Source organism: Podarcis filfolensis (genome assembly GCF_964270895.1).
Source record: "Podarcis filfolensis genome assembly, chromosome: 7".
NCBI classification, from domain to species: Eukaryota; Metazoa; Chordata; class Lepidosauria; order Squamata; family Lacertidae; genus Podarcis; species Podarcis filfolensis.
Window position 1 is genome coordinate 61,456,018 of NC_139603.1, and position 18,062 is coordinate 61,474,079.

An 18,062-nucleotide genomic window follows, 5' to 3' on the forward strand; every position below is an offset into this window, starting at 1 on the left:
CCCAATGCTCGCAATTTGTTTTTGTTTTTAACCTATAGGGCACAGATATGGAGCTAATGTATTATTTCATTTAGTGAGTCTTTCTCTTCCAGTTTTACATTTTGAGTTTAAGTCAACACATGAGAAGGACAGCATGGATAAAGCTCATACGCTGCAGAAGGTGTTGTAATGTGCTGTCAGGCTAGTCTCTCTAAGTATTGTGATGGCTAAGCAATTCAGCGTGGAGACATTTTAAAACTGTCTGTGGGCAGCAGTGGGTTTATTTTCCCTGCCATGCAATCTGGAAACCAGCAGAGTGAAACTGTACATTTCAAGAATACAAATGTGCTCTACTCCATGAGATGACGCAGACGTGTGACCTTGATGCTGCACAAAAGGAAATCCAAGCTTAATCTGTTTCTGTCTGTGTAATCTTCTTTGCCATGGAAATGTTAGCCTCTGTTAGCTTGGGGTGGAAAAGAAGCAATTTCCCCATGAGCCTCCTTTCCAGGGACTAGGTTTTTTCCTCCACAGTCACAATAATTTTGGCTTTTTACATGAAATTTTGGCATGTAACATGAAGTTCTAAACCCCCAACTTAGTCCATGCTCCTGTATCAGCTGGACTCAGAGGAAAAGAGATTCCACTGGATAAATGGGACATTTGTTTAGATTTTTGCAACATTCTGTGGGCAGTAAATTTGGACCATAAACCAGATAATGTCTGCATGCTACCACCTGGCTACCCCTGGCCTAGATTACCAAAGTGTCCTCTGACATTAACAGGCAAAGTTCCTGCCTCTTTACTTATAGGATGTGGCCTATTCAGCTGTAAAGTAAGCAGGTGGAACTATGGAGGAGCTCAGGAAATCAGTGGCTACTGGTGCCCATTCAGATAGCTCCTAGAGAAGAAATGGCTTTTTCCAACCTTTTAGGTGCCAACTAAATACTTATATAAAAGATTAGGCACCTATGCCCTCCAAATATTGTTGAACCCTTAACTCTCATTGTTAGCAGGGCTGATTTTTCAGAAATGACAGTAGCTGGAGTCCCATATACACTTCTTTGGCTCCCAAATATATGGTTTCTTCATATACACATCAGCCTAGAGTTGACTCATTTCTCTCAAACTGGATGGCTAACACTTTGGAGAGAACACCAATGATCTCCTAACAGGTAGCGCCTTTCAGGAAACATATATAGATATTTTTTTTCAGTTATTAACCAACAAAGAAATAGTTTTTGTTGCTGGCATCCATCTGTCTTAAGATACAATGGAATGTGTCCTCAGGGTGAAGTCAAACCGCTGGAGAATCACAGTACCTGCTGTGGTTGCAGATACCGGGAACTCGTATCTGCTGCCTCCTGCATTGTTTCTGCTGTCTTACAGCACCGAAGTGACCTCTCTTGGGTAGTGTGTATGGAGGTCCTGGGCTGCCCAGACAACAAGACCCACCCCCTCTTGGCCTCGCTGATGTAGTCCAAAGGAAAACAGAGCAATACATTTGGCACCAGCTTATCTGCAGGAGTTGCTCAAATCAGGCATACAAGACACCAACTGTCTTAAGGACTTCACTCCAGATTTGTGTATGGTTTACTCCTTCACCTTTTCTTCTCCCAAAGATGTCCTGCAAGGCAGCAGGTACAGATTTTTCCTTGGGGTTAAGTCCCAAAGCCTTTCTCATGAATGAGTGTAGCCACAAGGCAGCAGAGATTTAGGATCAGAGTTGACCAAGGGAAAGAGACGGTGGAAGAAGATTGGAAGAAATTTAAAGTTTATCTTAAGAACTGTTGTAAAATTAATGAGTGCTAAAATGTCATGGCTAATGTAAAACAGAATTGCAGTGATAAGTAATTGGGTAAGAGGAAAAAGATTAGAAACTGAATTACAAGTACTGAAATTAGGGGTTGCTGGAAAAGTTTAAAACAGGGATGCAGAAAAGGGAGGTATGGGGAAGTCGTGGAAACAAGGTTCAAGAAAGAGAGGTTAAGAAATTATACGTGTTTACATGTTTGTCTGTTTATGTGTCGTCAATTGTTAGTTGTATTGTGTTTTAATATGTGTTGTAAAATCAATAAAAATTTATTATTAAAAAAAAGAGAGATTTAGGATCGGAGTTTTCCTTCTCCTAGAGGGGCTACCTTCCCAGGTTGATGGACCCCATCTGCTCCTCTTTTCCCTCAACAGCATGTGCAGAAACTGCCTTCTTGGACCCACTATTGGCCTCCTTTGCTCAATTTGCCAGAGCCTGCCTTTGCATGCAGGGAAATCCCTAAGTGACCTCAGGTTTGGAGACCCTTCGGCTACCCTTACCCTGGTTTAGCTGACCAGTTGAAGCCATTTCCTGGAGTGTGGTCACTGCTGCATGCTGACAGCTTCCAGGGGCCACAGATGAGAGCTGATTGCAGGGTGAGGACCAAAGGTGGACAAACTACCCCCAAAGGAGCGTGGCATGTCTCCCACTATAGGTACTACCCCTCCCTTAGCACCCCTAACACCCCAAGATAACAGCCATAGCAATATGTTGCAGAAGGCACATTCAGGTCTCATTGATTTCAAAAGGAGATAAGCATTCTCTCTTACTCAACTCAAAAGGGAGTTCAAAAAGTTATTTGATTTGGCTGGATCCGTGTATATGCTTTGCAGCAATAATTTGTACAAAGCGAAAGCTTGCAACCAAAATCATTTTTCTCCCCAGAGCCAGTAGGGGGAGTTCTTACACTGGATTTTAAATTTTGTAACTACAGTACTTTAAGAGGAAAATAAAATTACTTATGGGGAAAAAACCACTTGATTGCGTGGAACTCTCTTGTAAGCTGAAAGGAGAAGAGGAAGTAAGCAAAATACATTCCAAGCATTAAGCAGAGAGCTAGAATTGTGAGTCCTATAAACTATCTTGGTTGTTAAAATGCAGAGAGGTCTAGAAAAAGGACTGCTTTATAAAATTACCACAATGGGGAATGTCTGCATTGTAGAGAAATAGGTGTCTCTTCATCACTCATGTGAAAAAACATGTGGGAGCTATGTGCTCCATGCATTGGCCTATATGCATGGATGCCCAGTTCATGTGACTAATTCACCTCAAACAAAGTTATAGTGTGGGAGAGTGATTGCACAAATATGTGTCAAGATTACAGCATGTGAGTTGTCCAGGCATGCACATTGATTCTCCACTAGATAGGATCTTTGACTCTGTAAATGTGGGAACCACATTTAAATTTCAACATCTGAAGAAGTCCCTTCTTCCCTAGTTCTTGAGCACAATTTACCTAGAAGTTCTGTTTTACCTCCATTGAAATGAATGGAATTTGTGGAACAATTTCTTAAACCTATCAGAGTACAGTAAGCCTGCAACTTACACAGGGGCTACATTCCAGTGATCACGCCTAAAATTGTGCATAGTCAGAACACATTGGGTACAGTGGTGGGTGGGACTGCTGGAGTTTTTCCCCCTGGATACCTTCCCTCTTTCCACCACCTTAAATTTTTTAAATTGATGCTTGGTGCTCTGAGAAAATAACAGATTTGGCAAAGAAAGCTAAAAAACTTAGAACTATATGTTTTCTGATTTCCCCCCAGAGGTATTTGCATATTTTGAAGATGGTCCAAGATCCTCTCCATCTGACCAAGCTCTTGAATTTTTGTAGACAGGTGTTGTCCAAACACCACACACAGGCGAGGCAAATGCCCACCAGTCCTTAAAAACACTTTCCATCCTCATTTCTAGATTTGGGGAGGTGGGAGAAAATCTGGATTAAATGAAGGATTAGTGTGGGACAAAAGTGATTTCCAGGAAACACCATGGGAACATCTTAAGGGGAGCAAAGCAACTTACAATGCACACTCAAGGAAGGTGTGGATGAGCCATAAGAAACCTTTGCTGATCTACTGCAAATCATCCAGAGATCTACCATGCATTAGCATAAAACCTAACCTGGTGGTGCATAAAATGTAAGAAAGAATGAGAAAAGGGTCGGAAGGAAGCGAACAGCATATAGCCTCTCTTGAGGCAGACTGTTTCTCCATCAACAGATGATGTTTGCCAAAAGAAAACCTCTGAAGATTATCATTCTGTCTTGGGATCTCAACACCTGAGCAGCAGAACCACAATTGGAACTTTGTCTCAATCCAGTGTCTATATTCTTTTGGGATCTTAGCTTTAACTGTTGTCTTCTCACTTTATCGTGGAGAGTGAGAAGCAGTTTATCCTTGACACAACTCCCTTATCTTGTTAGGGTGTCCCTTTTTATCGCTAGGGTGTCCATGACAGTTCTCTTATTGCTCTGTGGGTGTGATATACTGTTGCTGTAGGATGCTTAGGTTGTTGATAACTGGGGGTCTGCTGACCTTCTCACACTTACTCCATGAGCTCTTGTTCCTTCTTCAATCCATTCAAACCATTCTCCATTTCTGAAATCCTACAATGCATCAGTTTCTTCACATCTCCTTGCCCTTGCCCACCAATTTCTCCACTTAGCAAGTCAATTACCTCTTTACTTTTTGCGGCTGCCTACCATTGTGTCTCCTGTCTTCTGCTTGTCAGCTTTATGGGGAACAGGTGCTGCTGCTGTTGTTGTTAATTAAATTTATATACTGTCCTATACCCAATAACGCCCCAACACATTTTAAAAGGCATAGGCTGTCAATCAAATCAACCAAAGGCCTGGTTAAAGAGGAACGTTTTTGCCTGGTGCCTAAAGGTGTATAATGAAGGCATACTCTGGAGGAGTTCTGTAATCTGAGGCTGCGAGGCAATCTAAGGTACATTTACTGCAAGTTCTTCAAAAATTCCAACACTGCTTCTTGGAAGACAAATATTGAAAGTGGAACCAGATCTGTCCTGGGTTTTAAAAGCAGTGTGAAGATTCCATGGCAGGGGTGTGGAATGGTGTGTGTTTGTATACCATGCACATGTTGAGACAGAAATGTGTTGCAAGGAAATATCATTTGATCTTCCTAGGAAGAGTTGTAAGCAGGGCATGTCCTTGGTAAAGGGCTGTAAGCTTGAAATGTGTGGGATTGTTTTCAAAAGAAGAAAACTAGGGTTGCCATATTTCAAACAGTGAAAATCCAGACAAAAAAGTTGTTGAGTTGCTTAAAGTTTTGAGCTTTTTTTGGCAAAATTGCAAAAAAGAAGCCATTTTTGAGCTATTATGGAAAAGCGCCCAAAATGGCACTGCTGGTTGCCATACATCCAGATTTTCCCGGACATTTCTGATTTCTGCTAGGACACTGCTGCCGAATGCAGTATTCCGGATATGTCCTACCCTAAGAAACCCAGTCTGCTAGAGCACCTTTGGATATTTTCAATGGGGGGGGGGAGTGTACTACTGTGTGTGTGCATATTTATGTACATGGTGCTTTACCATGAAGAAGGTGAAATCTTCCTCAAGGAGCCTATAATCCGAAACCACAAGAACAATCTAAGAGACAAAAGGAAAACAAAGTGGGAGGGAAATGGAAGCATGGATAAATGGGAAATAGTTTCGGTTACATGTATTTCAACTTAATTACTACAGAAAATGGGGATTGGGGGATAGTGGGGATGTTTCATATGCTTAATGAAAAATGAATGTAAGCTTCATGTATGAAAACACTTCATTATTCCTCTTCACAACAAACCATCTTAGATGCAGCACGCCAGCAGTGTGCACACTACATTTTTGGAGGGAGGGGAAAAACATTATTTCTCTCAACAAATTCTGGGCACTGTAATCTACCCCTCAAGGAGTTACTATTTCCAGCAACCCTTAGCAAACTACAGTGCCCAGAATGCTTTGAGGAAACCGTGAGCTTCAGATGAGCTTTGAATGTACAGTACAGTGTGTATCCAACTAGAAGTAGCATTTGAAATTCTGGTTTGCCTACTGCATTTCTATCAGCCTCTTTGCTTTTTTAAGTAAAACTAAGTGTTCTTGGCCTCATCTCTGAGAGATATGTGAGGCCATGACGAAGTTTATCCTACAACACTACACACAGAAAATCCTAAAACCAGTTTTTTTCTTTAAAAAAATGTTTAGGGGTACTCTTATTTTGACTCAAGAAAATCACCATTTTATAGTTCAAATTAGGAAAAATAAATACAGTAAATGGACAAAAGTACAAAGATTCACAAAATGATTAGGAGTATGTGTACCCATGCATCCCCCCCCCCCTAAAAAAGCATTGCCTAAAACCCTGAATACTTGTAATGATTATTTCGCTATTGCAGCAGAGGGGTGGAAAACAATTTTCAAGGCAACCACATTCAATTGCAGGAAATATTGTGGGGCCACATGCCAGCAGCAGGCAGAAAGACAGGTACAAAAGTGGGCGATGCACTGGATGTGCCTTGTTAGCTTGTACATTAGGCTACTTTTGAACCACACGAAGTACACACACCTCTCTCCATCAGGGAAAGAGGTATTATCATAGCCTGTAAGCAACACCTGCTGAAATTCCCTCTTCTATATAATTAAATATGCACAAGAACCCCCGCTTTTTTCTTGCATCTGATCCCCCCCCCGGCAAATCTCCTTTTAACAGCCATGCACCGCACTAGTTAACTCAACAGGTGCACGCCAGCAAAAAGCTGCGATTTTGATTTCTTTTCGCCACGATGCTGCTGCTGTCCCTTTAGCCTGCCGGGCTGGGTGGGGAAAACCTCACACTTTCCCTAACGCCCTCCACACACGCCCCTACGCGAATCACCCCTTGCAGAGAGAAAGATATTCCTGCGGAACATTCCTTGCATTTCTGCTCGTCACGCTGCTGCAAAAGACATGGGGTGGGGAAAAAAGACTTCTTCTTTTTCCTGTGTGTGAGAGAGAGACGCCTCAGGCTACCGAAAAACGTTGAGAAATAATCGTGGCGGGAGGTCAACGCCCAAACGCCCACGGGCTGGACCGTGCTGTGAAAATCACACCCGGGCGACCTTGGAAGAAAAACCCAACGCGTCCCGGGCGTCTCCAAAGGCGGCCCATCCCATGCGCACTGCGCGCGCCGCGCCGCCCACCTCCCCACCCCTCCTTGCGCCGGGAAGCCAATGGGCGCGGGGGAGGCTGACGCCGGGGAGGCGGCCGGGTTGCTACAGCAGCGGCCACACTCGCGGCGGCGGCGGGGAGCTGGAGCCTGAAGGGGCGGCGGCGCCATGGAAGAGCTGGACGGTAAGGGAGGGATGCGAGGAGAAGGCCCGGGGAAGAGGCCTTCTCCGCTGAGGAAAAGGCTGCAGCCGCCGCGCCCCGCGCGCGCGAGAGAGAGAGGAGGGCCGAGCCTTTGTGTGTTTCTCCGGAGCTGGGAAGAAGGGAGGTGCCGGAGGGAGGCAAGAAATGGTGGCCTCCTCCGGGAAGGCGGCGGGAGAAGGTCCTTCGCCGACCCCCGAGAATGGGCCGGGGAGGTGGGCGCAAGCCGCCTGCGTAAAGCGCCTCCGCCTCGCCTCCCCCCCCCCCCCGGCCGTTTGGTGCGCTGCTGCTGCTGCTGCTCCCTTGCCCAGCCCTTCCTTTCCCTGTTTGCAGAACTCGTCGCCAAGGGGCAAGGCCAGTGCCAGATTTACGTATAAGCTAAACAAGCTATAGTTTAGGGCCCCGGGGTCTCCCTAAAAAATTAAAGGGAAAAAAACCCTGGATGTACATTTCCAAAATAGAAGATAAAAAAGACATAAAATAAAACCTACATACAGCAACAGTGACCTATTGGGTCTCCATAAATGACCATATATTCAACACACAAAAACAGCGACAATTTGTTGTTGACAAAGGACAGCTGGACATGTAAAGGGTCCCATTACCTTCAGTAGCTTAGGGCCTCATCAAACCTAAATCCGGTCCTGGGCAAGGTCTGCTCCTCAGACGGGGAGGAAGGCAGGGATGGGCTTGTTACTCAATGGAGCTAGGTTGACTTGAAGGGTCCAGTGGGTGGTTAGTCCCATGCAGGCCGCCTTTAGGTTCTCAGGGATTTGCTTGGCAGGCTGCTGAAGCCAATAATAATAACAACAACAGCCACAACAACAGCAGTGCTCCCCCCAAAAATGTTTAAGGGTACTCTCATTTTCCTACTCAGTTTGAAACACTGCCCCTCAGTGAGGCCAAACTTAGATTCACAAAACGTTTAGGGGTGTGCGTCCCCCCAGAAAAAAAATCACTGAACAACAGTAATAATATAAAAGAGCGACAGCAACAATGACTCTTCCTATCTAAAACTGACAAGTTTTAAGGCCCGAGCTTCTCAATGTTATCTTCCTTACTGCATAACTGTTTTTGTGAATCTTGTTTCTTTGAAGGTGGGAATGATGAGGTCTTCACATGCTTTTTTAAAAAAATCAGTGCAAGACAAGAGGGGGAGGGAAGGGTGCTTTCAGGAGCATTGGGAGGGACTGCTTGTGGCATGGAACGCATCACATGGAGGATATTGGCACAGGAAACTTGAAAGAACCATTTTTAATGCAGGTATCTACTCTAGCACCTGGTGAAAGTTTTCTGTTTCTGTTGCAGCAGTGGGAAATGCAAGAGGGGAAGCCGGGTGCATGGAAAGATGATTTCAGTTCCATTTGTGCGGAAAGGCCTAAAACCTTTTAGACTGGGAAGGAGTCCTTTGCTGGCTTAGCATATCTCCCCCATGGTGAAGTAGTGTTTGGCTGAGTTCTCTTGGCATGCCCATGTTTTCTCATTCCTGAGCAATGACCTTGTATGGCTAGTTTTGGCTGTGCAAGCTGAGCATTCATTGCTTTCCTAAGCCTTTAATATATCGTTTGTTTTAAAATGTTACATGTATAGTAGTTCCCTCTACTTAGCTACTCAGCATTCTTGTCACATTTTGCCAACAATATACTCATTTATTTCTGCTGTGGACAGCTGACATTCTGAGGGTGATGACAGCATTATTTTGGGCGGTTTGTCATCTGTTTTATTTATTTATTTATTTATTTATTTCACAATTCTAACAATTGCACTGAAGAAATGTTTTTATGACATTTATAATCTTTCACACTTACATGCATTGTAGAAGAGGAGGTGATGTTTTACTAAGAAAAACATTCAGATAACTAGAACTAGAAGAACTAAGAAAAACATTCAGATAACTAGAACTAGAACTGACCTCAGTAAAGAATTGAAAATGGTAGCCCTTTAGGACAATTTCCCACTTGGACTGCATTCCTCTGCTTAAATCCTATTAAAACTGATGCTCACTGAAGGATTCTAGTTATTGTCTTGAAGCTACTTGCAGGAGCACTCCTGCATCTTAATGTCTGAAAACATGAGAGGAGGATTTTTGTATATGCCTACTTCTTGTTAAAGACAAGATGTTCCAGAATTCTTGGCTTATGCAGGTCTTCATTTGACATTTAGGGTATGGACACTGCTGCATGCAGGTTCTGCTTGCAAACAACCCATAGACATTTGGTTAGCCAATGGGAAGACAGAGTGCTGGGCTATATGGGTCTTTGGCCTGAACCAGCAGGTGATTCTTTTGTTCTTACAGTTAAAAAACCAATATTCGTAGTAAGAATAGCTGCATGGGAACAAAAACAAGAGAAGTAATTGAGGTAATCTGTGGTTCCTAGTTGAGAACCAACAAACCAGCCCTAGCAATAAAACATTAAGGGAGCCATCCTACTGCCAGATTCACCAAGGTGAGCAGGTTAGGATCTAGTGCCTTATCTCCCTCATCCTTGGCTCAGTCAAAGTATGTCCTGAAAAAGAGATGGGGGCAGGGCATGGCAGAGACAGGACCATAGGGGTGGGGTCTGGATCCTAAACTCACTCAGCTTGGTCATGTGACCTTGCAACCTGGCATAAATTAAGCTGGCAAAAAAGTATGGTGTAACTCAAACACTATTTTAAAGACTTCTTTTCCCTCTGCCAGCAGCAGCCCTGCGACTGAACAGAGTTTGGATCTGGTGTAACTTTACACCAGCTTAATTTACACCAGCTTCTTGTGTAGAGGATTGCTACCTAAGCCCAACACAACAGTACTAAAAGCTAATCAGATTACCATAGTTAAAACAGTTTAGATGTACAACTAAGGCAATAGTTGCAGACCTAACATGATAAAATCAAATAACTTAAGCCATGCAAATCACAGCACATTTTGTAGTAGCATAACTAATAGTCTCCTACATTACCTACTTTCACTCTAGTGGCCTCTATTGAGATTTAGGGGTGGTGAAAGGGGGCAAAAGAGTCGCACAGCCTCTTCAGGGGCATTGAAACCATGGCCTCTCCAGTGGGGGATAGTTTTCTCTTTCATGTGAAAGAATGAAGTACTGCTATTATTAGAAATTTTAGTTGTTTCACATATTCTAGGCATATGTGTACATACCCTTCAGAAAGGGAAATGTTTTGGCATTTAAAAAAAAAACCCTACATCTTTTCAGGGCTGTCGCTCAGCTAAAAAAAAATATTGTAGGTTAATTGTGAGTTTTCATCCTTTCAATTCTACTGAAATATAAAATTCAATAAAGCAATGATTCCAAATGAAAATACTTCCTTTCTTCTTTTTGTTTATTAAATTTGTCAGTTCTTTTATAGTGCTCAGGAAACCCAAAGGCACTTACAACTAAGCAGACAGACAATAAACGTCCAAGAGGAAAATAAATGCATTAAAAAAACATCCTATCCACTTCGAAAATGCCACAAATAATTAAAAACCAAAGGCCTGGTTATAGAGGGAAGTTTTTGCCTGGTGCCTAAAGGTAAATAATGATGGTGCCGGGTGAGTTTTCCAGGGGAGAATATTCTACAAATGGGGAGCAACCCTCTTCACCTCTCGTAGAGGGGGCACACAAAGGAGGGCCTCAGATGATGATCACAGTCTGGGTTGATTCATATGGGGAGAGGCGGCCCTTCAGGTATTACACCCCTGAGCCTTTTAAGTCTTTATATGTAAAAACCAGAACTTTGAATTGGGCCCACAAACTAATTGGCAGCCAGTGCAAGTCAGACTCAGATTGATGTTATGTGTTCAGGAAACCTCCCATCCATCCTATCTATGCCTCAGTCTAACCTGGATTGAGCTTCAGTTTATTGGCTCTCCGGTCCATAACTGAGGCAAGAACGATCCAGCAGATCTGCTGCTACACCTGCAGATGTAAAGGAGAAGTGTGCCATCAGCATAATGCTGACAAAGTACTCCAAAACTCAGTGGTTTCATGTATCACCCTCTAGAACCGACCATCCAAGTAGGACTGGAACCACTGCAAAGCAGTGCCGCCCCCTCCTAACTCAGACAGCCACTCCAGAAGGTTAAGGTCATGGTTGAGGTCAAGGAGCATTAACAGGGGCACAGTTCCCCTGTCTTCCAAGAGAGGTCATACAGGGTGACCAAAGCAGTTTCTGGGTCAAAACCAGGCCTAAACCCCAATGGAAATGGATCTAGAAAATCAGTTTCCTCCCAAGAGTGCCTGGATCCGCTCTGTCATCTGGTCTTGGCTTTTAGGTGATGTATGCATCTTTTGCAGCAACACTACCTTAACAAGAGACCTTTCCTCCAGCATAAGAGAGAGAGAGAGAGAGAGAAAAGCCTGATTATATTCGATGATTCCTGCCCCCATGGCTAAGATGTATGTATTATGTGTATATGTGTAAATCAGGGGAATCGTCTTAATGAGTCAAAATACTCATGATTTAATGAAACACTGCATTCCTATCTCTTTAAGAACGTTAATGTAAAACTTCAGTTTATTGCTGCCACAACCACATTGCTCAAGTTTAGCTAAGGGTGTCCCCTGACAGGGAGGCCATAAATAGTCCTTTGCTTCACATTGTCGATAAGCACATTTTTGTAGCAATATACTTTAAGTGTTTCTGTAATGGGTTGTTGCAGAAAACTGAGGATTGAAGTGTGCAGCTGCAGTAAAGGGTTGCAGAGTGTCTGCTTTGCATTTAGAAAGTCCAAAATTCATTATCCAGGTAGGGGTGGGAATGTTTCCTCTTTGAAACCCCAAATAGTTGCTGCTAGTCAGTGTAAACAGTTCTGAGCTATATGGTCCAGTGACCTGATTGAAGATAAGGCGGCTATGTTTATGTTCCTAGTAGCTGTTGCAATAAAGTAAGTGATTGCAAGATTTACAAGGAGCTGTATTGGAGAGGTGGCTGTAGTGATGTTAGCATTGTGGCTTCATCACAGGCTCCCGGAATGCTTTGTTGCACTGATGTAAAGTGCTGTGTGCACACTCCATTGTTATCCTGGCTACCTATACTAGTCAGTTTTAAATACAGACCTCACATCATTATTATACAGAAAAGTGTCATCAGCATGACTAACCACCATCACACCATACAGCCACTCAATGCACTTAAACACAGGTTAAGAGAAGGGCATGAGATCCCAAAGGGAAAAGGACAGAGGCGACACTTGAAAAGTAAAGCCACATTTGGCTACTACCCTGCAGTAGTAGTAATAACGCTACCCTGGCAGTAGATAATAAGAGATCTAGCAGCAAATCCAACAAGTAATAGCTGGCAATAACAAGCTACAAGGGGCATCATACAGGAGTTGTATCTTGGCAATCTTCTAGCAGTATATTTCAGTATTCTACAATGAGTTTCTCACAGGCTTCAGAAAACAGATGCCCACCTTTTCTCTTTCTTGACTTGGTTGCTCATACTCACGATGATCTGTGCTACAGCGATGCACTCTTAGGGGTTGAGCTTCTTTGCCAGAGTTACGCTGCTTAAAAAAATATTCAGACAACTAAAACACTCATGTGCTGTCTATTCAGCCAAAATGTGATAGGAAAGACTGGGACATGAGAAAAGGAGACCTGGTAACATTGGACAAAATGGGATGGCGTGGAAAGGAAGCAGGCGCCCCAGTAAGTGCTTTAAAAGACAAAGTACTTAATCTGTAGTGATGAATATAATTGTTCTGGCTAGTCTAGCGTTGACTGCTCTGACTGATGGAGCATGGATCTTCTGCTTCATATTGTGCCCTAGAAAATTATTCACCAGTAGCTTATGTTAGAGAAGGGATTATGCTATTCCTCATTCTTTCAGCCTTTATTGACCACTGTCTGCGAATCTAGGATTAGAGAACAGCCTTAAGTACTTTTCCTTAAAAAAAGTGGTGCTGAAGTTTTCTGGGAATGAAATTATAATAGACTATTTATGGAATGTGTCAAATTTCTTAGTTTTAAAAAAACTTGTGGGACTTGCCAGCTGGATAACACCAAGGTTGCAAACTCAAGCAGGGCCTCTTGATAACTAGAAATACAACTAATCTTAAAAAGATGGTAGCACAACAGAAGAAAATTTAATCCTGTTGAAGAAATGCAGGTAATTGGACTAGTGCTTTCTGCAGTAATCCGTTAAGCAGTTTTGCCATAGATCATTACTGTTTTAATGATTTATCTCATTTTATTTTTCTCCTTAGAGACTTGCTACTCTGTAGGGTATTCATGCATGTTGAAATATAAAGCTTATCTTAATATGAGATTTGTGCAGATTCTTGGTGTTGATTGTATGAAGAGCTTATTAGGCATATTGCTTCAATATTGTTTCAAACTTTTTTTTATTTTAAAAAATGCCAGTTCTTAAATATATGTCTATGTAGAATGGACTAATTAACCATGGGGAATTAAACACTGGGTGGTAAGGTCTTGTACAGTCATACCTAATGTTATGGATGCTTCAGGTTACGTATTTTCAGGCTGCGGACCGTGGGAAACCCGGAAGTACTGGAACGGGTTCCTTCTGGGTTTCGCCGCATGCGCAGAAGTGCTAAATCGCGCTATGCGCAGAAACGCCAAATCACACAGACGCGACGCTTCAGAATGTGAATGCTGTGGGTTGCAGACATGCCTCCATCACAGATTATGTCCGCAACCTGAGGTTCCACTATATAGGTTTCCCCGATGTCCCTCCCCCTTTTATTTACGTAAGTGTTCATTGGAGTAAGATGACTAAAACTGATTTATCAGGGTAGCTGATAAGTCATTGCAGTGTGAGAAAGCAAAAATAATATGAGGAATTTATGGCACAAAATGGTGATCAAACCAGGATATACACAATATATTTTATGTTTTAAAATTAACAAAGCAACTTTCCATCAAGAACATGGTACCCAATGGCCTCTAGGCATTGTTGGGTGGAATCTACACACATATAAAAAACGCTGTGAAAATGCGTTTAAAAAAAAGTTTTGAAAAATATATTGAATTTTCCTTTGCTCACCATCGCCATCTAGTGTCACATTTGTGTATTGCACTTTACAACACACTTAAAATGTTTTATTTGCGGCTGTATAGCTGAGTCCCTGAACTACAGTTCCCATGAGCCCTAACCATTGTCCATGCCGGGAGTGGTAATCCAAGAGCAGTTGGAGGGCATCATGTGGTCCAGGCTAGATGTCTCCACTTGATGCAACCACGTGCAAATAACAGGGCTTCTTTCGTGTGTGTTTTATCTATTCGGCTGTATTTGTGTTCTATTTAATTATAAATAAAACCTCCAAGCTCTTTATTTTTAATAATACTGTAAAAGAAGAAATTGCAGTAAGTACAAATTGTTATTCAGGGGCAATAGAAAATGCATCTCTTTGCTCCAGTGTTCAAAACTCTCATTGTTCTCATTTTGTGACTGGGAATTTCATTAGCGCGAGCAGTTTCTGAGCTCTGGGCACAGTGCTGCGCCTAAGATTTCAGATTAAAACTGGAATGGAGGGAAAGGAGGACCTTTTTTCCGCTTACCAGCTACTCTCTGAAGACTGGAGAAGAGACCCTCTTAATAATTTTAGGGGGTTGGGCAGAGGAAGGACTAGAGCATGTGAAAAATGAACATACTTTAGCTGCTTTTCATTCATTTTCAGCTTTATATTGTTATTAAAAAAGCACACCTAGACATTCTGTTGTTGCGCCTATAACCTAGGTTTAAGGTGCCATTTAGCTCCTAGCCTTCATATCTCATTTTTTAACACTGGTTTGCTCAATTGTGAAAGTTAAATAAAGATAAAAGGTAAAGGGACCCTTGACCATTAGGTCCAGTCATGACCGACTCTGGGGTTGCGGCGTTCATCTCACTTTACTGGCCGAGGGAGCTGGCGTACAGCTTCCGGGTCATGTGGCCAGCATGACTAAGCCACTTCTGGCGAACCGGAGCAGCACACGGAAATGCCGTTTACCTTCCTGCCGGAGTGGTACCTATTTATCTACTTGCACTTTGTGCTTTCGAACTGCTAGGTTGGCAGGAGCAGGGACCGAGCAACGGGAGCTCACCCCGTCCAGGGGATTCGAATCGCTGACCTTCTGATCGGCAAGTCCTAGGCTCTGTGGTTTAACCCATAGTGCCACCCACGTCCCTTAAATAAAGATACATTCTGCATAATTATGAAAGTTACAATACCACTGTACTTCTTTTTTCTGTCTGGTTTTCCTTGCTATCTAGGTCACTACTGTACTTCTTAAATGTCACAGTCATTTAAGGATGCTATGGAGTTGGCCTGTTTTTTTAAAGTGACCATCTATTCAAAGCTTTCTCAGTTTCTGACCTTCAACTTTGCCTTCTAGTACATTGCATCTCCAGTCTTTATTTAAGATATTTTTACCTTGTCTTTTGAACTTATTTAGCATACAACAACTGCATTCAGAGCAAACTACAGCAGGGAACACAGAACCACTAACCAGCATTTTTCTGAAGTGTTGAATTGGAGTCCAATCCATATACTGTATTGTAATTGGTATGCATGCTTGACATATACATGAATACAGTGCTTTCCCCCCCCCAAAAAAAATGTTTAGGTGTACTCTCATTCTGTCTGAGACTCAGGAAACGAGGCCGCCATTGGGGGTAGCAACGGAACTGACAATTCTCTGTGCTAGAGAAGAAACTTAAAATTTTAATTTTTTTAGTTTCTTCTCCCATTAGATTCACAAAATGTTTAGGGGTATGCGTACCCCTATGCCCCCCCCCGAAAAATTCACTGCATGAATATATCCGAAAGGTATGTAAAGATGATTGAGGTTGAATCCTGACAAGACAGAAGTACTGTTTTTGGGGGACAGGGGGCGGGCTGGTGTGGAGGACTCCCTGGTCCTGAATGGGGTAACTGTGCCCCTGAAGGACCAGGTGCGCAGCCTGGGAGTCATTTTGGACTCACAGCTGTCCATGGAGGCGCAGGTCAATTCTGTGTCCAGGGCAGCTGTCTACCAACTCCACCTAGTACGCAGGCTGAGACCCTACCTGCCCGCGGACTGTCTCGCCAGAGTGGTGCATGCTCTGGTTATCTCCCGCTTGGACTACTGCAATGCGCTTTACGTGGGGCTACCTTTGAAGGTGACTCGGAAACTACAACTAATCCAGAATGCGGCAGCTAGACTGGTGACTGGGGGCGGCCGCCGAGACCACATAACACCGGTCTTGAAAGACCTACATTGGCTCCCAGTACGTTTCCGAGCACAATTCAAAGTGCTGGTGTTGACCTTTAAAGCCCTAAACGGCCTCGGCCCAGTATACCTGAAGGAGCGTCTCCACCCCCATCGTTCTGCCCGGACGCTGAGGTCCAGCGCCGAGGGCCTTCTGGCGGTTCCCTCATTGCGAGAAGCAAAGCTACAGGGAACCAGGCAGAGGGCCTTCTCGGTAGTGGCGCCTGCCCTGTGGAACGCCCTCCCATCGGATGTCAAAGCGATAAATAACTACCTGACATTCAGAAGACATCTTAAGGCAGCCCTGTTCAGGGAAGTTTTTAATCTGTGATATTTTAGTGTATTTTTGGTTTTCTATGGAAGCCGCCCAGAGTGGCTGGGGAAACCCAGCCAGATGGGCGGGGTACAAATAATAAATTATTATTATTATTATTATTATAAATAAAGATGCAGGATTGAATGGCAGTAGAATATTTATCATTATCCATTCAAAACAGTTTCCTTCATTATATACACAAAGGAAAGATGAGTTCCCATTAATTATATTTTCGATTACTGATAGCTGAGTCAGGAAGTGTCAGCAGCATATTTATTGAAAAACACTTCTGAGGTCAGTACGAGGAAGCCAGCTTCCAAGTACTGATCTTTGTGTCACTCTTTGTATAATCTTTTCCAGGACTTCTTTGAGAGGTGAATTGCTTCATGTTCCAAAGACAAATATCAGAAAATGCCTTGAAGCTTGCATGCATAATTAAATACCACTGATAGTTAGGGAATAGGGCCAGTGATATCTTTTCTTTCATTGATCTTGTATAGACTCACAAGAGCACGCAGTAGCAAGATTGCTGCCATTGATCCGCTACCCATGACAATCGGTTGAGCTGTTTGTAGACACACTCTGTTACTGTTACGCTGCTTCTGCAAGGCTAGATATTCTTCCATACCCGATGCATCAGTCTTGTGCGTAGTTAATATCATTTTGGTTGTGTAAGTGATGGCACTTGAATAAATGTATCAGAATTATAATATAGGAAGTTAGATGATGATGATGATGATGATAAGTGGTGCTTTGCTATGTGAAGCAAAGGTGGATTAACAGCAATGGTGGTCCACTGCTGTATGCAGATTGAATGTGAAGTTGAATTTCTTTGCTATTATATCTGATAATAAAGGCCTGTGAGACTTCCTGGTATGGCCAACCTGAGTCAAACCTAACCTCCACGCCCCCTTTTTCTTTGTTAAGTGTCTCAATGAAGGCTTACAGGATGTTGGATCTTATTGATTGTGTAATCCAGCTTTGTAAATAAACTCACAAAAGTTACTAGATGCAAATAATAATAATAAATAAAAATATTAGAGACTCCTGCAGCACCGTGCTGTAATTCCATGCTGGGTGCAGAGTAGAGGGTTTCCCTCCTCTGAAGCCAGCTTTTACTTCTGTGCAGGGTGCAGAAGAAGGATGCATGCAGTTCCAGGTTGCCTGTGCATCCCAGGAAAGTGCTTAAATATAAAGTGTCATCAAGCTAACTTCAGCAGAGGATACTTTTTAAATAAAGAAGCTTATTCAAGCTTACAAAAGTTATTGTATGAAGTCAGTTTGTCTTAGCAGTTTAGGACATGGTCTTATACTGAGTCATACCATTAGTTCATCTAAATAATAATAATAATAATAATAATAATAATAATAAAATCTTCATTGTCACTACACCACCTGTGTGCAGTGAAATTAAACAATCCCCCCCCCATACAC

General features: G+C 42.9%; 1 protein-coding gene across 1 annotated transcript in view; it reads left to right on the top strand.

The window, feature by feature from the left end:
• The first annotated feature begins 6,816 nt into the window (after positions 1-6,816).
• The window catches only part of ZC2HC1A (zinc finger C2HC-type containing 1A), a 31,481-nt gene continuing 20,235 nt past the window's right edge, over positions 6,817-18,062 (top strand). The window contains exon 1 of the mRNA XM_083623412.1: positions 6,817-7,124. Coding sequence (XP_083479538.1) covers positions 7,109-7,124 — 16 coding nt within the window. The 5' untranslated portion in view covers positions 6,817-7,108. The remainder of the gene's footprint in view (positions 7,125-18,062) is intronic.